This window comes from Rhinolophus ferrumequinum, chromosome 3 (genome assembly GCF_004115265.2).
Source record: "Rhinolophus ferrumequinum isolate MPI-CBG mRhiFer1 chromosome 3, mRhiFer1_v1.p, whole genome shotgun sequence".
NCBI lineage: Eukaryota > Metazoa > Chordata > Mammalia > Chiroptera > Rhinolophidae > Rhinolophus > Rhinolophus ferrumequinum.
This window is the reverse complement of record NC_046286.1, coordinates 87,603,667-87,631,583: the sequence shown is the minus strand read 5'-3', so window position 1 is coordinate 87,631,583 and position 27,917 is coordinate 87,603,667. Positions and strand designations below refer to the sequence as shown.

Genomic DNA, 27,917 nt, shown 5'->3' with positions numbered 1-27,917 from the left:
TCAATTTATCCAATTTCTTGTTGGTTAGTTTGGATTGGTTTTGGTTTCTTACTTGATAACTGTTATGAAAATCTCTTTGTATTTCCTTTTTTTCCCCCCCAGATCATTTTGTCTTAGTGAAACTGGCAATTGAACTTTGCTCTAGTTGATGGGCAAAATTTCTCCTAGAAGATTCATCATCGCAATTTCATCCTAATTGAAAACATTCAAATGCCATAAGAAATCTTATAGATTTGCACTTAGCTTTTGGATGGACATTTCTACAATGGAGAGAACTGTGTTATAGCCTTGGTCTAAGGACATTCCCATTGCCCATAGACTACGGGGTGGGTGTGGAAGAGTCCTACAAGAAGGGGCACTCAGCGAGTTTGCAGATATCCTAGAACATGGAAACAAGCAAGCTTTGAAAAGCACAGCTTTGGAGACACTCCATGAGTCTGCACGACTTTCAAGCAAACTAGCACTTAAGACCTTGTTTAACAAAATGGACACTGGGGACACAGCTCTAGGACAAAAAGCTACCTCAAGGTCTGGAGAAACTGATAAAGCATCAGGTAGATGGAGACAGGAACAATCAGCTGTTATTAAGATGAGCACTTTTGGCAGTCAAGAAGGACAACGGCAACCACAAATAGATCCAGAGCAAATTGGAAACACAGCATCAGCACAACTCTTTGGTTCTGGGAAACTGGCCTCCCCTGGCGAAGTGGCACAGCAAGTCACAGAGAAGCAATACCCACCGCACCGTCCGAGTCCTTATTCATGCCAACATTCACTCTCTTTCCCTCAGCACTCGTTGCCACAGGGGGTCATGCACAGCAGCAAGCCACATCAGAGCCTTGAAGGCCCTCCGTGGCTTTTCCCTGGCCCTTTGCCATCTATTGCCTCCGAGGACTTATTTCCTTTTCCTATCCACAGCCACAGTGGTGGTTATCCCAGAAAAAAGATTTCAAGTCTGAACCCCGCTTTTAGCCAATATTCCCAGAAAAGTATCGAACAGTCAGAAGATGCTCACAAAAAAGAGCACAAACCCAAGAAGCCCGGCAAGTATATTTGCCCGTACTGCAGCAGGGCATGTGCCAAACCGAGCGTGCTGAAGAAACACATCAGGTCCCATACTGGGGAGCGGCCGTACCCCTGCATACCTTGTGGCTTCTCTTTCAAGACAAAGAGCAATCTATACAAGCACAGGAAGTCACATGCCCACGCAATTAAGGCAGGACTGGTCCCTTTCACAGAGTCAGCTGTCGCTAAATTGGACCTAGAGGCTGGTTTTATTGATGTCGAAGCAGAAATACATTCAGATGGTGAACAGAGTACAGACACAGATGAGGAGAGCTCTCTATTTGTTGAGTCTTCTGACAAAATGAGTCCTGGTCCACCAGTCCCACTGGATGCTGCCAGCAGAGGGGGCTATCCTGGGTCACTGGAAGAATCACTGGGAGGTCCGATGAAGGTGCCGATTTTGATTATTCCCAAAGGCGGGATTCCTTTACCTAACGAAAGCTCTCAGTATATTGGCTCTGATATGCTACCCAATCCATCTTTAAGTACTAAGGCTGATGACTCTCACACAGTGAAACAAAAACTTGCACTAAGACTGTCAGAGAAAAAAGGACAAGATTCTGAGCCATCTCTAAACCTTCTGAGCCCGCACAGTAAAGGAAGCACTGACTCTGGTTACTTTTCTCGCTCAGAAAGTGCAGAGCAGCAAATAAGCCCTCCAAACACAAATGCGAAGTCTTATGAAGAAATCATCTTTGGAAAATACTGTAGGCTTAGTCCCAGAAACACACTCAGTGTTACAACCGCAAGTCAGGAGCGCGCCAGCATGGGTAGGAAAGGGATGATGGAATCATTACCTCATGTGAACACCAGGTTAGACGTCAAGATGTTTGAAGATCCTGTTTCACAGCTGGTCCCAAGCAAAGGAGAAATCGACCCCAATCAGACAAGCATGCTCAAATCCACTAAATTCAACAGTGAGTCCAGACAATCCCAGACTATTCCATCATCTATTAGGAATGATGGGAAACTTTATGCTGCAAATTTCCAAGGCAGCAGCCCAGTCCTCTTAGAAGCTCCTGTGGATTCTTCACCCCTTATTCGAAGCAACTCAATGCCAACTTCTTCAGCAACTAATCTAAGCATTCCTCCTTCTTTGAGAGGAAGTCACTCATTTGATGAGAGGATGACTGGTTCTGATGATGTGTTCTATCCAGGGACTGTAGGAATCCCCCCTCAGCGCATGCTAAGAAGACAAGCTGCATTTGAGCTGCCTTCTGTCCAGGAGGGACACGTGGAGACAGAGCACCATGGCAGGATGTTAAAGAGCATCTCAGGTTCATCCTTGAAGGAAAAGAAATTGATTCCTGGGGAAAGGGTTGGGTATGACTATGATGTCTGCCGGAAACCCTACAAGAAGTGGGAAGACTTGGAAACACCAAAGCCAGGCTACAGGGACATTTCCTGCTTAAGTTCTTTAAAACATGGTGGAGAATATTTTGTGGATCCCTCAGCGCCATTGCAGGGAGTGCAAACCATGTTTGGAACTACATGTGAAAATAGGAAACGCCGGAAAGAGAAGAGTGTGGGGGATGAGGAGGACACCCCCATGATTTGCAGCAGCATTGTAAGCACTCCCGTGGGCATGATGACCTCAGATTATGACCCCAAAGTACAGATGCCAGAAGGTGTGAGAAGTGGATTCGCCATGGCTGGGCATGAGAACTCTTCTCATGGTCATTCTGAGCGCTTTGACCCATGTCGACCCCAACTACAATCTGGAAGTCCATCTCTTGGGTCAGAAGAGTCGCCCTCTGCCACTGATTCAGACAAGACGTCAGACCTAGGGGTCAGGAAACCTCCAGGAAATGTGATTTCTGTGATTCAACATACAAACTCGCTGAGCCGACCCAATTCATTTGAAAGGTCTGAGTCATCTGAACTGGCGACTAATGCACAAGACAAAGCCTCTTCACCTTCTGAGACCTGTGACAGTGAGATTTCAGAAGCCCCTGTGAGTCCAGAGTGGGCTCCCCCAGGGGAAAGTGCAGAAAATGGGGGCAGACCATCCCCTTCTCAGCAAGTTCAACAGCAGTCCTACCACGCACAGCCCAGGCTGGTTCGCCAGCACAACATTCAGGTTCCTGAGATTCGAGTGACGGAGGAGCCTGATAAGCCAGAGAAGGAGAAAGAAGTCCCGAGTAAAGAGCCAGAAAAGCCTGTGGAGGAATTTCAGTGGCCCCAGAGGAGTGAGACCCTGTCCCAGCTCCCAGCAGAGAAGCTGCCACCCAAAAAGAAGCGTCTGCGACTTGCAGATATGGAACATTCTTCAGGGGAGTCCAGCTTTGAATCCGTCGGCACAGGCCTATCTCGTAGCCCCAGTCAGGACAGCAACTTGTCCCATAGCTCCAGCTTCTCGATGTCTTTTGAAAGAGAAGAAACCCTTAAGCTCGCTGCTCCTGGTAAGCAAGATGAGTTTGGGAAGCATTCAGAGTTTCTGACTGTCCCTGCTGGTTCTTACTCATTGTCTGTCCCAGGCCACCACCACCAGAAAGAGATGCGACGCTGCTCGTCCGAGCAGATGCCTTGCCCTCACCCAACTGAAGTCCCAGAAATTCGAAGCAAATCGTTTGATTATGGGAATCTGTCCCATGCTCCAGTGGCAGGGGCAACGACCTCCACATTATCCCCATCACGGGAGAGGAAGAAATGCTTCCTGGTGCGTCAGGCTTCCTTCAGCGGTTCTCCTGAGATTGCCCAGGGGGAGGCTGGGACAGATCTGGGCGTAAAGCAGGAGCAGCTGGAGCACCTGCATGTTGGCCTCAGGTCCACGTGGCACCATGTCCCGTCCTCTGTGCTGCCTCCTCTCCAGGCAGAGGACCCAGGGAAGCAGATTGTGGGTCCTTGTGCCCCACTGAGCTCAGGGCCACTCCACCTGGCCCAACCACAGATCATGCACATGGACAGTCAGGAGTCTCTGAGAAATCCGTTGATACAACCGACATCCTATATTACAAGCAAGCACTTGTCTGAACAACCACATTTATTTCCGCATCAAGAAACAATTCCATTTTCTCCGATCCAGAATGCCTTGTTTCAGTTTCAATATCCTACTGTCTGTATGGTTCACTTACCAGCTCAGCAGCCTCCCTGGTGGCAAGCCCATTTCCCACATCCCCTTGTGCCACACCCTCAGAAGAGCTATGGCAAGCCTTCTTTCCAGGCGGAAATTCATCCTAGCTATCCCTTAGAGCACATTGCAGAGCACACTGGAAAGAAAGCCACTGATTATACACACACAAAAGAGCAAACGTACCCGTGTTATTCAGGAACATCAGGGCTACACTCAAAGAACCTTCTCCCAAAGTTTCCGTCAGACCAGAGCACCAAATCACCTGATACTCCCTCTGAGCACGTTCTTCAAGAAGATTTCGCCTTGGCAAACACTGGGCCTTTACAGTCCTTACCGGGAACAGTGGTTCCTGTCAGGATCCAGACCCACGTCCCATCCTATGGGAGTGTCATGTATACAAGTATTTCTCAGATACTTGGGCAGAACAGTCCTGCAATTGTCATATGCAAAGTTGATGAGAACATGACTCAGAGAACACTGGTAACCAATGCGGCCATGCAAGGAATAGGGTTTAACATTGCCCAGATGTTGGGGCAGCATGCAGGCTTGGAGAAATACCCCATCTGGAAAGTACCTCAGACCTTACCCCTTGACTTAGAATCCTCAATTCCCTTATGCTTACCTTCCACCTCTGATGGTGTCGCCACCCTGGGAGGTAGCAAGCGTATGCTTTCGCCAGCCAGCAGCTTAGAACTCTTCATGGAAACAAAGCAGCAGAAAAGGGTCAAAGAAGAAAAGATGTATGGACAGATTGTGGAGGAGCTTAGCGCTGTGGAGCTAACCAACTCAGATATCAAAAAGGATCTCGTCCGCCCACAGAAACCCCAACTAGTTCGCCAAGGCTGTGCTTCTGAGCCAAAGGATGGCATGCAGTCAGGCTCATCCTCCTTCTCCTCGCTGTCCCCCTCCTCATCTCAAGACCATCCGCCTGCCAGCATGCCCTTGAGAGAGCCATTCCCGCCCATCTCCAGGGCACCTTCTCTCGGGCAGAAGTCCAGTGGGCCTTCTGAAAGCAGAGAGTCGTCAGATGAGTTAGATATTGATGAGACAGCCTCAGATATGAGCATGAGCCCACAGAGTTCGTCATTGCCACAGGGGGACAGTCAGCTCGAAGAGCAAAGAAGGGGCCAGAAGCTGCCTGTTGGCATGCTGGTCCACATGGCCTCCGGCCCAAGCGGGAAAGTGGCAAACTCGACTCTGGTTTTCACGGACGTGGCAGATTTCCAGCAGATTCTTCAGTTCCCTAGTCTTCGGACAACAACTACTGTGAGTTGGTGCTTCTTGAATTATACAAAACCCAATTACGTGCAACAGGCCACCTTCAAATCCTCAGTTTATGCTTCATGGTGCATTAGTTCCTGTAACCCAAACCCATCAGGATTGAACACCAAGACCACTCTGGCTCTTCTGAGGTCCAAGCAAAAAATCACCACAGAAATTTATACTCTGGCTGCTATGCACAGGCCTGGAACTGGCAAGCTGACGTCATCAAATGCTTGGAAGCAGTTCACTCAGGTAACGAATATTGTTCTGAAAGCGTTCTGTATTGTAGATTTGATTGCTGAGCAGGATACATAGTGAAGGACATATGGTCTAAAAATACAGTGAAATGCAGGTCAGAGCTGGGGGAGTCCTTTGCAGCACTGGTCCTGTTCATGGATGAGAAAAGCCACTAGCATGAACTTAGTGATGAGGATCTCAGGAAAATCCCAACCACGAAGTATCTTCTTCACCTGGGTGCCATGAAATTCTACCTCAAGGACCAGTTCCTCTGGGTCCTTCTTCCTTCTGGCCTATGTTAATGACCTAGCAGATTGCCTTTGCTTTTGATGGGAGGAATTCAGGAAATTGTGAAATGGGGTTATAGAACAGGGAGTAGATGCTGAAAGAAAAGATCAGACAGGAGACGTGCAGGATGTGAGAATTGAACTTTGCAAACTTCAGAGTGCTTATTCCTATTGAAAATACTTTTTTACTAAAATGTGTTGTCTATAGATCTCTCTGTCAGAACTCATTTTCCGAAGTGATTACCTGGTTTGTTTAAAAAATGCACAATTAATACCTTACATGTAAAATTATAAAACTATTAATTAATAAAACTATTGGAATTTATGCTGTTATTAAATAAGCAAATGGAGGATTTAAAAAATATATTTTACTTATTTCAGTCACCATTGCCCTTCAAAATTTTTGGAAATATTTCCTTAATAAAGATGGCTTTGAATTGCTACTTCAGAATATAGAACATGTTTTTAAAGTTTTTATTAGTGTTGTGCAGTGTAAGTGTTAAACGAGTATTTTTCTTTAACAAAATGTTGAATTTATTCAGTAGATGCTGTCATTCTTTTCTCATTTTATCCCGATTGTCCCTTATTTTATGCAACTAGCCTTTTAGTATGGAACTGAGGCTGATTTTCAGAGATCATAGAAGAGCTGGATATGTGGGCTTCCCCTCTGTCTTAAAGAAAGCATATGAAATGATTCTCTGTCTTTTTTTTTTTTATCCTACAGATGAAACCTGATACATCCTTTTTATTTGGCAGCAAATTAGAAAGGAAATTAGTGGGAAATATCTTAAAGGAAAGAGGGAAAGGAGATATTCATGGAGATAAAGATATTGGATCCAAACACACTGAGCCAATCCGAATTAAAATCTTTGAAGGAGGGTAAGGAAACATAAGTGCAAATGTAAACTATTTAGTTTTAAGTCAGAGCAAATGGTACTGAATGTCTGCACGGAAAAAAATTGTATCTACTCAGGTTAGAAGTGTAAAGCGAATTACTTTTCTATTCACATTTCTGTGGTCTGGCTGGTCATAGATAATGAGTTCATCTTGCTTTCGTGACTTGCTTGTAATGAAAATGTCCCTGTTGTATATGGTTTGAGCCTCTACTTTAAATTTTCATGCCTCTAATTTAGTATGAAATCGACTAAGTTGGTGGAATCTTGAAAGCTTGTTTATTCTTTAATATTATTTTAATGGGTATTTGTTGTGTTATTAATGGACATATTTTTATTCTATGCTTACAAAAAGGCAATCATGCACGCTCATGTATAATCATAGGAACTAGTTAATTTGTTTTATTGCTTTTATTATTACCTAAACTCCAAACTTGACCACTTCCGGATTTCACCACTTCCTCTTTCTGTTCCAGGATCCAGGCCAGGATACCACATGGCATTTAGTTGTCATGTTTCCCCAAATTCCTCTGTGACACTTCTCTGTGACACTTCTCTGTCTTTAGGAATTTCTTTTTAAATGTTGAATTCTGAGTTGTAGAAACACAATTAATAAGGTTCAATGATTTTGTTATCTGTGTAGTTAAGTAAAATTACAGATATATGTAATGTCTAGTTTTAGATTTCAATAGAACTGTATCTTTAGTCCAATCAATGGGAGGAAAAAAACCCAGATTTTTGCTTTCAAAATTTAAAAAGTTTAAAGTATATTAACCCCATTTAGAGGATTATGATGTAAATATCCTTATTTAAACAACAGGTCTATAATTTACATATTTCCACGAGCATGAATCTATTCCAATTATATTTGGAGGACAAAACAATGTTATCTGGTTGACTGTAGAATGTTGAATGTTTAGTGATATGAAATATTGATTTCTCACATAGATTACAAGTTTGGAGATGGATGATTCAAGTTGGTTCCCTCTTAGGTTTGGCCCCCTATGGATGGATGTCTAGTATTTTCACCACTAAAACCACAGTTGTATGTAGTCATGAAGTTTGTCTCAGTATTTTTTGACATCCCTCATCTTTTAACACAAACGAGAGAAATATAGATTTTATCTTTCCTCAGAGACTGAGAGGTCCCTGTGACTGAATCAACCCTCTTACATTCAGCAATCTTCATAGCAGTACACTTGTACTAGATTAGAGAGACCATCACTTACTCTATGCTTTGGGGAACCCATCTCCACTAACGAAGGACACAAGTGAAAAAGCGTATGTGAACATTTTATTGCTGTGTTTTGATGATCCCAAAGGATTGTGCCCATATTTCATTTCTTCCTCCCTTCATTACCCCATGTTGTGGGCTAGGTCCCAATTATTTCTGAATCTGTGACCCAACTTCTGCCTGGTGATAAGCAGGTGTTCACTCCAAGCAGTGTATTACCAGCTCTTTATTTTGGTGATTGCAAAATGATAACTTAAAAAACAGAAAGTACCATATTTTGCCATGTATAATGCGCACTTTTTTGCCCAAATTTGTGAGGGAAAAATAAGGATGTGCATTATACATGGGTAGTACTAATTCCTTTTCCCTGAAAGTTTGGGCCAGAAATGTGGGTGCACATTATATATGGGAGTGCATTATACACGGCAAAATATGGTATTACTGACCAATATTTTGTGTATATGTTTCTTATATTATCTAATTCATAGATTTAGTGATTTAATTAAACGTGTCTTTTAATTATTTTTGCAAAATCCATTAATTCACATACTAAGTAGATGCATGGGTCTACAGAACTGTTGAATGGTAAATATTTTATTTCTACAGATTTTTCTAATATACAGTTATATTTCATACAGAATTTCACTGTATTTTTATTCTGGAATCAAATTAATAACTAAGATATTATAATAAAATTATATTATTTGAAGATGAAATGTATTTTCCATCAACTATAATGATGGGCTACAAGAAACTTAAAGTATCCTTCCCTGAATAAAAACTAGCTTTCTATGAAATTACTTGTTTTATCCTATATTCCTTAGGTGTAATTTCATCTAATTAGGGGCACAAAATAGTGAAATCAAAAGGTGAAAGATGTTTAGGTTCTTTAGGTTCTTTTATACTTTCTTACAAAAGACAATATGAAATAAAAATAGTTCTGAAGAATAAGTTGACACTAGAATCCTTGTAAAAGGGGGCAGATTTAAAGGAGTAAAAATGAAGCAAAATTAACTGTTCATATCTTTGACACTACTTAATTCTTACCCGGATTGGTACTAACCAAAAAGTAGATAATGTTAAGATCAAATAGCACCCATAGCAGGGTTGGTATTTAAATACATGGATGGATTTTCTCTCTTAAAAATCCTTCAGTGCTTGGGATGAATGAAGTTGAACTTGCTTTTATTCCTGATGGTGGATTAGGTAGGACAGATAGAGAAGTTTGCAATGGTCTTAGAATGTAAAAAAAAACCTGTAAATCTAGTACCTTTAAGTAAATCCATAGTGAATTAGAGCATTTTGTATGTCAGCTTACCATTTGAAATTGTAGAAAGAACTCAAAAGGAATATCTTTCCAAGAATGACGTTAGACCCATAATTCTAACGTAGCGGTGATTTACAAGATGATATTTATTGAATTATTCAGTAGAATGCTACTGGACTCCATGATAGGTCACGTTTCATTGTATTCTAAACAAAATGTGATGTTTGTACACAGGGTAGGTTTTTCTTTTGATTACCACAGTGAATACCTAGGACATCAATCTAATTTTATTCAAGTAGATGACCTCAGACATTCTTTCAAAGCTGTCAATTAAATCCTTCTAGAAACCAATACATATTTGACTGAAAAATAGAATCTCTAGCTTTCATTATGTAACAGCACCATTCAGAAGCCACTTGAAATTAAAACTCCACTTTAGTATGGATTCATGGTCCTTGGGAAGCGTAGATCAAATCTGTAGACAACAGTTGGTGTGCTCAGTTCAGCCTGTTTAAGCTAGAAATTTCTGAGGATTGTGTGCCAGGATTGTAAAAATAGAGTAGAAACTTGCAGAGAATTCCATTATCAATTATATTAATTTTAGCAAATTTAGAGGGGCACGTGTGTTATGTACGCACATCTTAAATGCTTTAATGTTAACAAATGATGCATGATGATTTGAATATGTTGGTATAAGTTTTTGGATGTTTCTTGGTTGGAAATTTTACTAGAATCCAGGAGTCGTAAGGCAAAACTCTGCAACTCTTTGAGGCTTACATGAGCTTGTTTGAACATCTATACCATGTCCACATATTTACACTTAATAGAAGAGCCAATTCCATGGTGAACACCGTGTTGGAAAAAATTACATTTTGTTTACAATGCCAAATCTGTTAACTAGTTCTTTCAGGCATTTACCGAAGTCTAAATTTCATAGACTTCCTAGAAGTGAGGTTGAATAATTGTCTGTAAAAGTCCCTCAAAAAATTTGCCACACAATGTTTAGCTTTCGGTTTGATTATATAATGTGCTCAGGCATTTGAAAACACACTGGATCCTCCCTTTTAAAACAGGTATAAATCAAATGAAGATTATGTATATGTCAGAGGACGTGGTCGTGGAAAGTACATTTGTGAAGAATGTGGGATTCGCTGTAAGAAGCCAAGCATGCTCAAAAAGCATATCCGTACTCATACTGATGTCCGGCCTTATGTATGCAAGTTATGTAACTTCGCCTTCAAAACAAAAGGTATGGGGTCTGATTTTTTTTTTATTTTAGAGGAAAAACACTTTTTTAAGGCTACTTCAGATTCTGAATCGCATTTTATAACTAATTTTCATCGACAATAAGAAGGTTTTATTTGTGAAAATACAACCCGGCGAAATGTACATCATAGGATGTACATGAGACAGTGAGGCTCCTTTTATGACCTAAGTAAGAGCTATAGAGTTGGGCCCAGGCCAATTGTCTCCAAAGGAAGTGGCTCAGAATTGTCTGGATAGTTATTACTTCAGGTTGAAAATGTTATGTGGTCTAGATAATCTTTGTACCAGTATTGAAATACTGCAGGGAGACAATCCATGCAGTGGCATTAGAAAAACAAGGCAGCAGCTGGGAAGAAAACATATGCCCATGGTCAGTTTCAAGATTATAAATAATGTAGAAATGCATAGACTCCCACGTGGGCCCCTCCATCCACAGTTGTATTAATTATGCATAGAAATTTGATAGCTTGGGTTCTGTGTATTTATCAGCACAGAGACAATTTTTTACTCTCAGGCCACAATTGTTAATCTCACAAAACTAGGACTTGCCTTGAAATGATATTCTGTCTTTTCAAAAAAGGTCTGTTTTTAACAGGTAGATTTATATGAAGTATTTTACCCAAGAAGGTTACTTTGATTATGTTTCTATCATTTCGTAAAATCATAAAAATGTTCACAAGCCCAGTGTTCTCAGAATACAACTACTAAGAGGTGGTTTGACTTTTGTAGAAGTGTATTTTACTACTTACTGTAGAAGTACGTTAGAGCGAATGGATTCTTGAACACCCCCTCACTAATCTTGTTGCATCTCCAGTGTTTTAACTTTAAATTTGCATACCAATTAATCTGCTCCACTACCCATCAAGAAAAATAAATATCAAATAAAATAATCTTTGGTAGAGAAATGTGTACCTATTTTCTCTTACAGCTCAAATCCTGAATTGTTTCATTGGCTTGTCAGAAGTATAAATGTGTAGCCTCTCAATACAGAGGGTGCCAAAAAAATGTATACACATTTTAAGAAAGGAAAAAAACTGTATTAAAATTGTGATACTCAGTGTATACCGATAACAAAAGATGAATACAAGTCACGTGTATACAATTTTTGACACCCCCCCCACACCCCTACACTACCCCCGCTCCTGTATATCTGTTTCTTTATTAACAAGGTATCTGTATTACAAGAATGCCTTCTCTGAAGCCAGAAAAAAGGGAAGGGAATGTTCATTGGCAATTCAAAAGAAATAACCATAAGGTCCTTTAAATACCATTCACCTTTGCACGATCAAGCCTTTATGTAGCATTTCACTGAGACGCTCCCGGGCGGTAAGAAAATATAAACTTTAGTTGTAGAAAACACTGCAAATCCGCCAGTCATTGCAACTGATACATCTTCACGGGGCAGATGATTTGGCTGCAGGGAAAGTGGTGTGAAACACTGGGTGAAGAAATGTCACATTTCTAGATTTTTTTAAAAAAAAATCAAATTAAATTTGGCTCTGAACCGTTGTCCTTGAGTTTAGCAAAAAATAATTTATTCTAGGTCATTATTTGAGTTTCTTAGTCACCCTTTGGGGATGTGGAAATGTCTCAGAATCTTAAAATAAGCAACGATGCTGAGAAACCCCACCAGATTTTACCTTCAGCTGGAATGTCTACTGTCCAAACTCTGCATCTGCGCACATACTGGAGCACACTTGCAGGACCAGTACTCTCTCCGTGCCTGTGCCATTATTCAGCACCCTCCCCCTGCCATTCTGCTCTCCTCTCCTTGCTATAATCCCATCAGAAGTTTAAGACTTCAATGAACCAAAGCCAGGGTGGGGTTATTTCAGAGCCAGATTTCTAACTACAAACCTTCCTTGAAGGTGAGAGCTCAAAGCCTTGAAGCGAGTAGAGATAAAAATATCGGAGAAGAAACGGATATTAAGATCTAACTAAATTATCTTGACACACCTAACATCCATACCCCTCCACATACATGATTACTCACACCCTTGCAGAAGCAGGTAATTTCCATTAATTTATAGATACATTTAATTAATTTACAGATTTTACACTTCTTGATGATCTGTCTGTAAAAATGTTTGAGCTTTTTAGGAAAATTGTAGACTTAATTTTTTGATAAATAAAAGCAATAGGGGTCTAGAAATTTTTCTATGTTTGGAGTTATCCAAATAGCATAAAATTCTTAAAATTCATAGGTATATAAGCAATAAGCAAAATGTGAAGTAAAAAATAAAGCAATATAAATAAAACAATAAACAACAGTGTTCAGGTTTAGAATTGTGACTCATATATTACATGAATAGTAAGCTGAACACCCCTATAAGGAGAACAAACTATTTCAGCTGGCTGAGAGTTTCCACCCAAATTCAATGAGCCTACTCTTAAAAATAAGGCATTTGCTGGTACATTGCTAAAGCAACATCAAAGGTCATAGATAATGTTATGGCCCTTACAACTGAATTAGTTCCTGGATCTCCTTTGATATATCTTTATATCTATAGATATAAATATAGATATAGATGATATAGATATAGATATAGTTTGCCAAAAAAGTATACATATTTTAAGAAAGGAAAGAACTGTATTAAATTTGTAATACTTAATATATACCAATAACAAAAGATGAATACAAGTCATGTGTATGCATTTTTTTGGCATCCCCGGTACATAGTAATGACATGGAATAATATATATAATACCATAGATCCTAAGTGAAAGGTGGTAGCTTGATGTTTTCATAATTTCTTACATTTCATATAGCAATTATAAAAATCTACAGACACACACATGCATTTTTATGTATAAACATAATTATATATCTATGTCATCATACTACATATTTGACATAAAAACCTTTCTTTTTTCTTAGAACAATAGTAATTTCAAGATAAATCACGAGGGGATATTGCTCCTCCAGAACTTGAGAAACTGCTTCATAAAGTTTGCTAATATATGCCAGACAGATAGATGCTAAGTACTGACAATGATGCTCCCTATAAGTAGTTAGCTAAATATTTATATGGATCTTTGAGTTCATTTACAAGGTTGCCTCTAACGTTAGTTTGGATATTTTTTACTTTTGACTAGTTAGGATCCTGCAAGTTTAATCTATATCTGATCAATGCCAGAAGGGCTCGGGTTTGGTGGGTGTTTTGGTAATATTTCATTCTGTAGTATCTCGGAGATATATGACCCAGCTTAGGTTTTTATAGTCCTAGGAGGCTGGCCCATTTGGGCCAAGGATCTTAGATCTCTTCTCAGCCAGGAAAGCCTGGGATTCTCAGTCGTGCTTGGAGCCGCAGATGTGACCCTAGACTTCTACAAGTCTTTTAAAATGAAGAAAACCTGAGATTGGATCAAAGCTCTCAGGGGTTCATACCTGCAGAAACCAGATTGTCCCTCTTAAATTTGAGGCAAGGAAGGGTAGTGGGTAGAAATAAATTTGTGTTATCTCAAGTTAGTTTATTTCACATTGAATTTTGGAGCAATCGTTACCTTTTGGTAACTAATTGATTTCTCTTTATTTGGCTGTGTTTTCTAGGAAACCTAACAAAGCATATGAAATCAAAAGCACACATGAAAAAATGCCTGGAGTTGGGAGTCTCAATGACATCAGTGGATGATACAGAAACCGAGGAAGCAGGTATTTCATAATTTAGTTGACTGACCTCTTCTCTATGCATGCTGCAGCTTTGAAACCAAAGTGATAAAATAGGTTTAGATATTTTTTTCAAAAAACTGATCACATTTCATTTGATGAAATACTAAATATAGAAAAGAAGTCTGACACATTGAACTGCTTGAAACTTACTGAGAAGAAATAAATGCATTTCCGTTCTGTCCTAGAGAGGGAGGGAGATCTTACTGTGAAAATATTTCTATCTAGAACAATAAAAGATATCTGATTGTGATTTAAATTTTATGAAACTTTTGGGGAAATTTGAAAAGCATTTTAATGTGTTAATTTTGCTTTTATGAGCAAAATTAGGCAATCTAGTAGGAAAAACAAAATCATCATTAACCTCAATAGAAAACCCGAGGGTCGGCCTAACCTCCTAAGATACACCACATCCCTATAAGCTTATACCTGTATAGACAGGTTGTTGCTTTTCTTTTTCCTCTAACATCATTGTTTACTACATTACATACCTATTTGTTGAGGGTGTTCGATAAGTGGTGTGAGGTCTGAGATATAAGGTCCTACTCTGGAGTTTATGTTGTAGGATGGGGATGAAATCAGATAGGGACATAAAAAGATAAGAACCAATGCAGGATCACAGAGGTAAGTGTCCAGTGAATGTTACAGAAGTTCAGAGATGGAACTATCTCTCGGGACTGGAGGGTTGAAGGAAGCTTTTGGAAAGAGATGGGGCCTAAATTAGTGTCTAACTTTGATGTTTGGATTTTGATCATCACTATCTTTGTTCCATTTTTTCAGAAACTATGGAAGATTTGCAGAAAGCAACCGAGAAGCATAGCATGTCAAGCATTTCAACTGATCATCAGTTCTCAGATGCCGAAGAGTCAGATGGTGAGGATGGAGATGATAATGACGATGACGATGAAGATGATGATGACTTTGATGACCAGGGAGATTTGACACCAAAAACCAGATCAAGAAGCACCAGTCCTCAGCCTCCTCGATTCTCCTCCTTGCCTGTGAATGTTGGCACCGTACCCCATGGGGTTCCTTCAGATAATTCCCTGGGGCATTCTTCATTGATCAGCTATTTGGTTACTTTGCCAAGTATTCAGGTTACTCAGCTTATGACACCAAGTGACTCATGTGAAGATACCCAGATGACAGAATACCAGAGGTTATTCCAGAGTAAAAGTACAGACTCGGAACCAGACAAAGACAGGTTAGACATACCTAGTTGTATGGATGAAGAGTGTATGCTGTCTTCAGAGCCCAGCTCCTCTCCGAGGGACTTCTCCCCCTCAAGCCACCATTCCTCACCCGGATATGATTCTTCACCCTGTCGAGATAATTCACCAAAGAGGTATCTGATACCCAAAGGAGATTTATCACCCAGAAGACATTTATCACCTAGGAGAGAATTGTCCCCTATGAGACATCTTTCACCAAGAAAGGAAGCTGCATTGAGAAGAGAGATGTCACAAAGAGATGTTTCACCAAGAAGGCATCTATCCCCAAGGAGGCCATTGTCACCTGGGAAAGATATAACGACAAGAAGAGACCTCTCTCCCAGAAGAGAGAGGAAATACATGACCTCCATCAGGGCGCCATCTCCCAGAAGGGCTTTGTACCATAACCCACCATTGTCCATGGGGCAGTATTTGCAAGCAGAGCCAATTGTACTGGGGCCTCCTGTGAGTATAAGTAGCTTTCTCTTTTTAATATATAAGTATAGCACATTGGAACCTCTTGATAACATACTAGTGTGAAATTTATAATATGGGTATCTCTCATGGGGAGGAGTGAACTCGGTTACTGAAAAGAGCAGGAAGAGGTATTTATTGCAAGCTATTGTCAGTAGCATGGCAGTGGCATTACCCCAACTATAGAAGTTTTGCATCAGAGCAGTACAGCATTCCAGCTGGTAACAAGTGAGGCCTTTCTAAATGCTTTCTAAGCTGACTAATTATAAACACGAGCTGAAACTTTTATATGAGTAGAAAAGGTAGAGTCTTTGGAACGTCTGCTTAGACAGACACTCTTAGGGACATTTAGGTGTCAGAGTTATATAACCCTTTGCCAGGTAAGGATTCTGATTCAGGTATTAGCCTTGACTTGCAATAACTTGTTTTAATAAACTCATTGTCTTGCTCATGGTGAGTGGACATGTGAAATTAGTGAGGGACTGGGAGAAGACAGAATGATTCCCTCTGCATGCTTGTAAATCAAAACATGAACTTTTCTTGCCATTACTACCACCTCCTGGTACCCAGTGTTCAGTGAGATGGTGCCCAAAAGAGAGTGGGAAGTTGAGAGAGCTAAGGGAGAAAGTAGCAAAGGAGATTTCTATGGTAAGCCCTTGGTATAAATTAAGGTAACAACAATAGCAATCACAGATGACATTTAGGCAGAAGGTTTAATTTGCATATATTGAAAAGCACCTGCCCTGCCTCATTCCAAGGATGGTAGACCTTGCTGTCTCTTTCAGTTTGTGTAGAATTAAAAAAAAAAAAAAAAAAAAAAAAAAGAATGAAGCAGGCTCTTAGTAGAGACAGAGGAATGATACGTCTTGAGTTTGTTTGCTTTAAATGTGGTTTCGTGTGTTTGTTTGTTTCCTGGTCTCTATTTGCTCTTCTCTCTTTGCTCTCACTTTCTGTCATGTGGATCACAACCAAAGGAAGCACTACTAGCTCCCAGCTCTGTCTTCTCACTGCCCTGGTGGCCAGGTTCCTCCCTCTCATCACCTTTTCACCAACCTGAATAATAAGCTTAGGTTGTTGTTCTTTTTTAACTTCAGGAAAGCATCCTGCTGCATGCTCCTCCCCCACTCCTAACACCCTCTACACAAGCCTGCCACCAACTTAGTTTTCATCATGTAATTACTGCAGAAAATACGTAGTGATCAGGACAGAATTTACTTGCCAACCTAGTGAACTAGCAAGCTAAGAGAAAGATACATTTCCACAGGTTTTTATGTCTTGGCAGTGCTAAGTAGAAAGGGGGGGATCTTCTAAAGGTCATGCCATTGCTGCATAAATAGAGCGCCAAGATACCACATCTGGGTTGTAAAGTGCTCTTTCTGGTAGTATAGACCCCATGATGCTGGAGGAATGTGTGAGACGAGGCTCTCCTGTTCTGGCATTGGCCAGATATTTGTGAGATGTTGGGGCATATTCAGTCAATTGCAGTCACAAAAAAAGAAGTCTTTAGTGCCAGCACACTATTCTTATTAAAAAATAATAATAAGTCACAGTCAACTCGCACAGAGGAATTTGAGGAGTAGGTTAAGAGAGTTCATCTCAGTTTTGGATATGCCCAGAAAGTTGTTGTTGGAGGATATTGGTTTTATTAGTCAGGGAGCTTGCACCAGTTTTTTTTTTTTTTTTTTTTTTAAATATCTATTCACCTGGATATTTAATAGAATTAGTATACCTTACCATTTATGAAGCTAATGTGCACTTTCCAAGGGTTTCTGGTAGGGCCGCACTGGCTGGTCTGCCTCAAGCAGAGCGGCCTCTTCTGTGGCAATCCAGAGAGAGGCGAAGGCTTTTGTACAAGTCTGGATATTTTCCTCCTGTTCCCTCTCTGTTAAATTTAGGCTGTCTTCTGAAGTGCTCTGTTTCATTAATAGCCGAGCAGACGAGAGTAGACCAGTTGACTGCAAAACATGAGGAGGTAGCTTCTCATGCTCCTTAGAAATAACATAGCGATATATATATATATGTATATATATATATATATATATATATATATATATATATATGTATATATATATATATACATATATATATATTTACACAAATATACATGCACTTAACACAACCCATATGAATTCATTATTTGTATTTCCACATCAAGATTTTTCTTACTGAGATTTAAGTAAGGTGGGAGTTTGTTCACCAGGTTATAATGATAAGACCCAAATTATGAAATAAAATAGGCTTGCAAATAGAGTAGAAACCAAAGTAGGAAAACCTTATTGAGAATTTATTTGAGGGTGAAGAAGGGTGAATGGGAGGAGAACGTGTGGACAGGACCAGCAGCCTCTAGAGCAGTGGAGGTAGTTACATGATAGGAATTCTACTTGTGTACTTCCGTGGTTGTAATCAATTAATTTCTGATTAGTGAAGGCCTGAATCTGAAACTTTTATTCTTAACACAAATACAATTTTATCGTATTCTGAGCATAATGAATAAATCCCAGTTTTACAGAATACTTCATCACTCCCTCTGTGAGCCTTGAGTCAGAGATCTCGCATAATGGGATCTTTCTCTCTCTCTCTCTCTCTCTCTCTCTCTCTCTCTCTCTCTCTCTCTCTACCTCCCTCCCTCCCAGACTCCATTCTGACTATATATATGATGGTATACAGTGACCATCATGGAATAGCAACCAAAAGGCAGACAATAACCAAGCTACATTTATTTTAAATGTTGAATCTGTGATAATTGTGATTAAAAGATGATTCATTTCATTGTCTTCAGAGGTGATTATTGTAGGCATTACGGTTCCACCTTAACTAGTGTTTGGTAAAGTTACCTGGTTCTTTTTCTGAACCAGAGCAAATACAAGAGGCGTTTTGTTTGTTTGTTTTTTGTAGCATTTATATGATTCCCCTACCATAAAAATTCTCACCTTACCTAGCTTATTAGGTCCTTGTGATTACAGCTTTGATGATGACATGATTTCGCCCACACTTCAAGGACAAATCATTTGTTTCTAGCTTGACTAAGGTGTAGCCCAGAGCAGAATAGGGCCAAGCACGGCACAGATAAACAGAGGTGATGCATAATTTATCATTCCTGAGCTGGTCTCACAGTCTCAATAGAACTGGGTGAATCATTAATAGTATAGATCACACCTTGAGTTTTAGAACTGAAACCCATGAAATGAATTAGAACTTTTTTTTTTTTTTGGTCTCTCCTGGATGACTAGCATAGTTGACAGGTTTATATCTATTTGATTTTAAGTTCTCAAAAATTAAAAATAAACTTAGTCCATTTTGGATGACAAGCCATAAAAAGAATGAATCTCAGTCATTGAAACTGGATAACTTCATTAAAACATGATAATCTCACAGTCTAAGTTGTGTTTTACTCCAGAAAAAAAATTATAGAAAAAAAGTCCTTTGTGTTCAGGGCTGCGGCCATGAAATCTTGATTCTGGCCCCAAATTTTCAGTGTCTTTAATTCATTAATTTCCAAGAAGATATATAAGTGGAAATAATATAATCAGAGGAATTCAGACACAATCATCTTTGGTTCCCAGCTATGTACCTGAATATGAGTTGTATCTATTTGAAACATTTAATGTTGACTGCTTATCTGTTGGATAGTTTCCTTACAAAAGTCAGCCTTGATTTGTGATTTGATAAAGATGCTGATCTTCCTTCTGGGGTGTCTCTTGAGCAGGAATTTATTCCTTTAGACCAATAACTTGCCCTTTGGAGGAACTAGTTTGTGTATCACCACCGTTTTGTCATCTGTTCTATAGAAAACTAAAAAAGAAAGCCAATTTTCAGTTGGCACTCTGGTTATACTTATCAACACTTAAGAAAAGTATTAAAATTCTGCCCAGTATATAAACAGATGGCAAACTTATTACTTTCTTTTGAATTTAAAAATATATTAAATATTAGTGTGGTTTTTTGTTGTTGTTGTTGTTGTTTTTGGCTTGGTACACTTCTTTTTGGCAATTATCCGTTATTTTCTTTTCATTCTCTCCTATGAAAAAAAAAAAAAAAACAGAGCAGAAATGTGTCTCTGTACCGAGTGGAAAACATGTTTCATCATATTGCTGTTTAAAAACAAAAATAACTTTTCAAAGATAACTCCATTCAAGGATTCTAAAAGATAACTGAGAAATCTTTTTTGTCTTGAAAATGAAAAATCCATAAAAGGATTGGCTAGTCTTAAAGTGTTTTAAATGAGTGAGTGAACGAATGAAATAGCTTGACCTGAGCAGTGGGTCCTAACTGTTGTCCTCTCTGTTTCCCTTTGCAGAATTTAAGAAGAGGATTACCTCAGGTTCCTTACTTCAGTCTCTATGGAGACCAAGAAGGTGCTTATGAACATCCAGGCTCCAGGCTTTTCCCTGAGGGTCCTAATGACTATGTCTTCAGTCATCTTCCACTCCACTCTCAGCAGCAAGTGCGAGCTCCTATCCCTATGGTGCCAGTTGGTGGGATCCAAATGGTTCACTCCATGCCGCCGGCCCTCTCTGGTTTACATCCTCCACCCACATTGCCTCTGCCAATGGAGGGCTCTGAGGAGAAGAAAGGAGCTTCTGGGGAATCCTTCGCTAAGGATCCCTATGTTCTTTCCAAGCAGCACGAGAAGCCACCTCCTCACGTTTTGCAGTCATCTGGTCTACCTAGCATGCCATCCTCTCCTCGGCTATTGATGAAACAGAGCACTTCAGAAGACAGCCTAAATTCAACAGAGAGGGAACAGGAGGAAAATATCCAGACTTGTACAAAAGCCATCGCCTCTCTCCGGATTGCCACAGAAGAGGCCGCTCTGCTTGGGGCAGACCAGCCAGTGCGGCCTCACCAGAAACCCTTGGAGAGTGCACAGGTTACCATTAGACACTTTAGTGGACCTGAGCCAGGTCAGCCCTGTACCTCAGCTACCCACCCTGACTTGCATGATGGTGAGAAGGACAATTTTGGTACATCACAGACTGCATTAGCTCACTCCACCTTTTACAGCAAGAGTTGTGTGAATGACAAAGAGTCGGGCTTCCATGGCAGCAAAGAATTTCCTTCAAGCACAGAGGAAGGCAATGAACCTTCATCAGAAAAGAGTCAGCTACATTGATCTAAGATGCATGGAGACTGTCATTTCCACATTTTCTTATTTTGTTTTGTTTTTCTAGAAATAGAGGTAATCGACTTTATAGCATGCCTGTCCTAAGTTACAGTAGTTTGCTATTATATATACTTTTGTTATATTAAAAGAATTAGGTAAATTAACAAGTCATCATGAGCCTGACCAAAACAAAATTTGAAATTAACCTATTGGGTCTGGTACTTTTAAAATTGTACAGATGTTTGTGCCTTTTCTTTACTTTGCTTATATTCTTATAAGCATTTTTTAGCAGTAATTTGTACATATTTTAGAATTTGTGTATCTGCTTTGTAATAAATGTAATTTCTTTCCTTTTTTGGACACTTGGATCTAAATGATGTAAAGCAAAACAGCATCAATATATATGTGAGGTTGCACTAAAACATATTTTTATATGATTAAAACTGAACAGCTTTTATGTACAGCTCTGATTCTGTAATACTAATATTTATTTACTTTGTTTCATAAATTGTACATTTTTTCTTAATGTTGTGGATTGCTTTTCTATGTGAAGCATGGGATTTACTGTTGCGTAACTAGAACAAAAATGTATATTGTAAACAAGATATTTAAACTAGAGTATCTTATTCTGCACTTATGCATTAGTTACAAAAAGACAAAGGATGTATCAGTCAGTTCTTAACTCTTGTAAATTTTTTTGTCTCTTGTTTGCTGGATTGACTATAACTTAAGTGCTGATTGTGATTTTAAACTGATAGTACCGTAAAGCATTAAAGTAAACAATGTGCTATTGTGAGTTTTTTCAAAGCTTTATAAATCAGTTATAAATAATATTAAAAGTATTTGGTCTTATGTGAACATGTTGATCTATATACTCATCTGAAAATATGGGAAAACATTCCGCCCCATGTAAATATGTACAAGTGCATCACTGGTACAATTTTATGTAACTCAGTTGGACACTAGGTTGCCACAGACCTATGCTAGGGTGTCTTTAAAAATTAAAGTGACAAAGCACATGGGACTGTGTAGAGCTTGGTTATCGGCCGGCCCGGTGGCTTGGCAGGCAGTGCTGTGCGCTGCCCATGGAGAAGACCTGGGCTTAGAAATCTCCTTGGTTCTTGCTGCACAACATGGTGACTGGAACTAAGGCTACTACAGGAGTCACGCTTGGACTCTGAGGGGTGGGTGTGGAAGTGGGGAAGAGGCATGGAGACCTATCTGCTTACCAGCCCTTCCTGTCAACCAGTCCACAGGGTAGCAGGGTTGGCATCAGCTTTAGGAGAAGCCACTTTACCCTTTGGAAGAGGGGAAGAGTGTCACACTTCTGGCTATCTCAGGGTGAATGGGGGGAAGAAGATTTCCAGGGAAAAGAACTTGTGGGAAGGTGATGTCTTTTGTATATAACATTGACAGTGGGCTTTGGCTAGTGTTGAAGGTGGGCAGAGCCTTTGTAGGTCCAGAAGAACGGAAAGAAGGGAAGGGTACAACATGTGCACACACACGTGTGTGTGCACACACACACAATATGGGTTTTCTTTGTGCTATATAGTGGATTATAATTCTGTGAAACCAAGTTTGTATATTGAATTACATTAAGGAGTGTTCTTTAAAAAGAGAAATAAATATACAATTACATGCTTGAGGTGTCTAGTTTTTATGTGTTGTTTTACATTTTAATTTCCCAGTTTTGTCTCTAAAGAAAATTTTGCTGCTACCAACATGCCATCTGTGATTTTAATTGCTAAGCTCTGCCCATCTGAGGTATGCTGATATGAATGCTTTTAGCAAGTGAGAAGACAGACATTGACTTCCATATGTCATCCGATTAGAACAGATAGTGGTCACTACAGTGGAGCTCTAGAAACGGAGTCATTGGAACCTAAGCACGGGCATGGGCAGAATACACTGTATCTGAAAAAAGTCATGAATAAAGCAAATCATCATTTCCCCTTCTGCTTCCCTCTCAAGTATGAATCTGAAATTCCCCTGGGCAAACCTTTTTATGATTTTTGCTGAGGTGACTGAAGGCAAAAACCAACTGAAATAAATGTGCCAAAAAATATCCACAAATCACAGTTTTTCTATCATAGAAAGGTAGAACTTTTTTTAATAATGAAAATAGAAGCTCATTAACGGTCAAAATCTATCAATATTGCCCTTATAAAAATCTCAAATTGGTGGATTTACAACAACTGTTTTGTTTAATGAGCCAGACTATCTTTTTAAACTATGTTTAACAAAGGTGAATTAAAGATCAACACAGCCAGCCAGCCTAATATCTGTCTGTCTTGGAGAAGAATCCTTGAAACATTTCATTACATGGAGTGACATGTATGTGTCTTACCCCTCCTTGGGGGAAGGGTGTTTGTGTGTATGTGTGTGTGCATGTGATTCCAGGCCAAATTAAATCACTCTTCTCTTCCTCCTCTGTCTGATTTATCTCATGCATTCACTCATTTATAAAACAGTTTTTGAGTGCCTGCTGTGACCTGGGTGCTATGCTGGGCATTTAGGACAAATAAGAACACTCCTGCCATCAAGAAGCTCAAGTAAATAAAAGACATATTATGTGAGTAAACGTGTAAGATATGATGTTAGTGCTAAAATAATGGTACATTTGGTATGTTTGGTAATCACAAAGGAGAAAACAATAACCCTGCTGAAAATGGGAGGGGGATGGACAGGCTTCACTGCAAAGGTGGCTGTGAGACAGATCCTTGAACCAATACATTGACTTACTCATTCAACCAATATATTTTCATCACCTACATTGGGACACTGTTCTGTGTGCTAGGTATACAGTACAACACAAAATATAAAGTCCTTGCCTTCGTAGAGCTTATATTCTAGTAGGGTCGGGGGTCTTAAAAAGTATGGAAATGGCATGCTAGTTGATCCAGGATGTGCAAAGCAGTAAATCGGCAAAATGCAAGATGTAGCTGGCTCCCTGGGTATGTGGCAGGGTGCTACAGGGGTCAGCTAGAAAGTTAAAATCCAATTTCTTAATCTAGCCTAAGGAGCTCAGGTCTGGCTCTGTAAGTAATAGGGGCCATGGAAAGGTTGAAACAAGAAGTGTTGCCATTGTTATTGCTATTATTTAGAAAATAATCACTGTTACAGCAATGAAGATAACGAATTTCAGGGAGAGAGCATGGAGGCAGAAAGACCAATCAGGAGAATTATGAAGCTATGTTGTTTTCATGGGAATAAGAGCATTGACCTTCCAAACAGATGATGGGGTCATGAAGAAAGAAGGGACAGTTTTGCTCAATGAAGAGGAATTGATAATAACTAATGACTGATTTGGTGTTGGGCTGAGAGAAATGGAGGAGGTCAAGATGACTGGAGTTTTTAACTCGGACAATGGAAAGAAGGTGGTATTATTAATCAACAAATAAAGTAGATTTGTACTAGATGCAGGTACAGTAGTCCCCCCTTATCTGTGAGGGAAATATTTTAAGACCTCCCCTGTTGATGACTGAAACCACAGATAGTACTGAAACCTATGTATACCGTGTTTTTTCCTATGCATCAGTACCTATGATAAAGTTTAATTTATAAATTAGGCAAAGTGAGATATTATCAACAAAGATTAATAATCAAATAGGACAGTTGTAACAGTATGCTGTTATACAAGTTATGGGAATGTGTTCTCTCTCTCTCTCTCTCTCTCTCTCTCTCTCTCTCTCTCTCTCTCTCTGTCTCTTCTCCCCCCCCCCCCCCGCGTCCCATAACCATCTTGTAACTAAGACGGCAGGTAGTATATACAACATGGACACTGGACAAAGGGATGACTCATATCCCGGGCAGAATGGAGCAGGGCAGTGGAAGATTTCATCACCCTCCTCAGAACAGCGGGCAATTTAAAACGTACAAGTAACTTATTTCTGGAATTTTCATTTAATATTTTTGGACTGTGGTTGACTGTAGGTAACTGAAACCATGGAAAGCAAAACCATGGATAAGGGGAGACGACTGTCACGAAATGAGATCCCCTAAGTGATTGAGAATGAGAAGTTCAGGCTCAAGAAAGGCCCAACCTGGAGGCTGTTTTGTCAGTTCTTTTTGCCATAGCTGAGAGTGCTGAATTGAATGAAATCACTCAGCGAATAAGGAAAGGTAGAAGTGGGTTTGAGGATTCCCAAAGGGAAGACAGAGAACTATACATAATTTTGTGAGATTTGTGAAAATATGATTTTCCTAAATTCTCCTAGATAAAATCTAGAAAACAAAACCTGAAGAACATCATTCTATGAGGGAAGAGGCCAACTCCATCTGTGAATTCTACAACTATAGTATTTCCTTGGTATAGTATCATACATAGCAACTTTATTATTAAACAATTAGAGATCATTAAACTAGTCTGTCATTTACAAAGGTCGTTTCCAAATCCTGTGGTTCAGAGAAGTCAGGTGAAGTTTTCAAGGAGAAATGCGTGGGTCATCGAGGAACCAAAGCTAACCCCAAGATCTCTCAACTCCCTGTTCACATATGCTTAAAGAGCAGTTCCTGATTATTCATGATGCTTTCATCTGGACCAGTATTGCAATCATGACAATTTACAGTGAAAGTGCTAAGGTTGAATGAACTCAAAGTAATACAAGAAACACAAAGGCCATTTGGGCCCTGGATAACCAAGGTGATTACTCAGTTAGCATATGGTACTAAATAGAGTTGCATCTAGTTTACTACAGCATAATCTGCACCCCTCTGCCCCCCACCCTCCCAGGCTGTTTGGCATCATATATAGCATGAAAATGTCCCCATTGATTCCGGAGGATAGAGAAACCTCTGCTTACCCGTACTCTAGATGCATTAATAAACCAGGTTTGGCCATATAGTAGTTGTCCTAGAGAACAGGGGAAATGACAGAAAACATTTTATGTGGCATGAAAAGGTGCCAAGGAATAATAAGCAGAAGGTACCAAAATTTAATTCTCTAGAACTCTCTATGGATCATTTCATATGTACATAACCTTTGCTTAGCAACAGCTAGGATCACATTCAGATGTATGTTGATCATCAAAATGAACCAAAGCATCAGATTTCCTCTCTGTTCATGAAATACCTAAAATGTATTTTGAATTCGGCTATAGACCCCTGACATGTTTTATCATTCAAGTAGATTCCAAGCTTTGTTATCTTGTTGAAATACAAGTTTAATAATTGTGGTTTGATGTAAATATAATTTCTTTCCAGCAAAAGAATAGAATCATTAATGATGACACATTTTATTAATTCATTAAAAATCACGTTACTGGACAAAGTATTTTAAAATTAAAACTTTTCTATTGAAAAATGCCTAATGAGTCATAAAATGGTATCAGTGATCAAGTCATGTCCCGAAAGCAAAGTGAAAAGTTCAAGCAGTTTGCAGATAATGAAGAGAAAAAAAGTAAAAATAAATAAATAAATAAATAAATTAATTAATTAATTAATTAATTAATTAAATATTGAAGCAGGAGTTCTTCAATGGGAACTAAATATGGGGTTACCTCAATAGCTGTGGTGGCTGTTGACATATATTAAATGAAAGCATGGCAGCTGGAGCCTGGGACACTTTACTCTGAGGTACTTGGTCTGCCCATCAAAGTTGATGGAAATCTGCGTCCTCACAGGTATTGCCCCTTTATAGCCAAGTTTCCAGTTCTCAGATGGGCAAAGACCAATGTGAATCAGTTAGTCTTGAGCATCTCTACCTTAGGGAGAATTTGTCTTGAATTTCATTCAGGTCTGATTATAAGATGTTAACCTTCAATTCCAAGAATACTCTTTGTCATGATTTATGGGTAGGTAACAGCTTTAGACTTTGCAGACTCAAAACTGCTACCCTTGAATCAATCTCTTATTATTGTTGTACCATGTAGGGAAAACTGCGCGCGCACATACACACACACACACACACACACACACACACACACACACACAGCACATTGTCTGGGGACCCAGCTCTTTGTATTGGGACAGCATCCCAAGATGAAAGCATTTTTAGCTAAGAATGAGAGCCCTGTTTTAAGTGTTTTCATCTATTCACTCATTTAGTAGTCACAAAACTGAAAGCAATAATTTGCTTAAGTTTACACAGCTAGTAAATGGAAAAGCAGACAGTTGGGTTCTAGAGCACACTATTCAATAGAACTTCCTGCATGATAAAATTGTTCTGTATCTGCACTTTCCAATACAATTACCTCTAGCTACCTATGGATATGAGCACTTGAAATATGGCAAGTGTAACTGAGAGAGGCAGGATTTTCCATTTTATTTAATTATACTTAATTTAAACTTCACTAGCCCATATGTGGCTAGTGGTTTCTAAATTGAACAGTTGAGCATGAGAGGTTGCACACTTACCTTTGACAAGCTGTACCACGTACCTCCATAGGCACCCATTCATTTGACAAATATTGAGTTACTATCATGTGCCGGGGTCTAGTCTTGGTACTGGGTACATAGCGGTGAACAACAAAAACAAAACAAAACAAACATCTACCACGATAGAACTTGAGTTCATGCTTAACATTAAATATCCAGTTAAGGATTTTAATGATGCAGTGCTATTGATTGCTCCTCTTTCTGTTGAGTTATGGACCTTGGAACTCACCCAAGGAATAACAGCCAAAGCATAATTTTATGAAGGGGTAGGTAAGCTCCTGCTAGGCAACTCCTCCTGCTGCTGGAAATCTCTGTTAAGAGATAGAAAGGAGGATATATCACATCTTCAGGATGGATGGGGTCTCCACTTCCTGCCTTAGTGTAAATGCACACTCTCCAGCAGGTCTATGGGGAAAGAGACATGACTGGGCTCCAAGAAGGTCCCTGACAGCCTATAGCTTCTGCACAGGAAATACAGGTCTGTGGGAGAAAGCTGTCTAC

The 27,917-nt window shown here is 39.5% G+C and overlaps 1 protein-coding gene across 6 annotated transcripts in view; it reads left to right on the top strand.

Moving 5' to 3' along the window:
• Positions 1–22,684, top strand: part of HIVEP2 (HIVEP zinc finger 2) — a 181,900-nt gene extending 159,216 nt beyond the window's left edge. For all 6 annotated transcript variants that reach the window (XM_033096816.1, XM_033096770.1, XM_033096787.1 and 3 more), the window contains 6 exons: positions 103–5,653; positions 6,650–6,804; positions 10,393–10,568; positions 14,136–14,237; positions 15,033–15,928; positions 20,235–22,684. In XM_033096816.1, coding sequence (XP_032952707.1) covers positions 485–5,653; positions 6,650–6,804; positions 10,393–10,568; positions 14,136–14,237; positions 15,033–15,928; positions 20,235–21,050 — 7,314 coding nt within the window. In that variant the 5' untranslated portion in view covers positions 103–484 and the 3' untranslated portion in view covers positions 21,051–22,684. The remainder of the gene's footprint in view (positions 1–102; positions 5,654–6,649; positions 6,805–10,392; positions 10,569–14,135; positions 14,238–15,032; positions 15,929–20,234) is intronic.
• Positions 22,685–27,917: the final 5,233 nt, after the last annotated feature.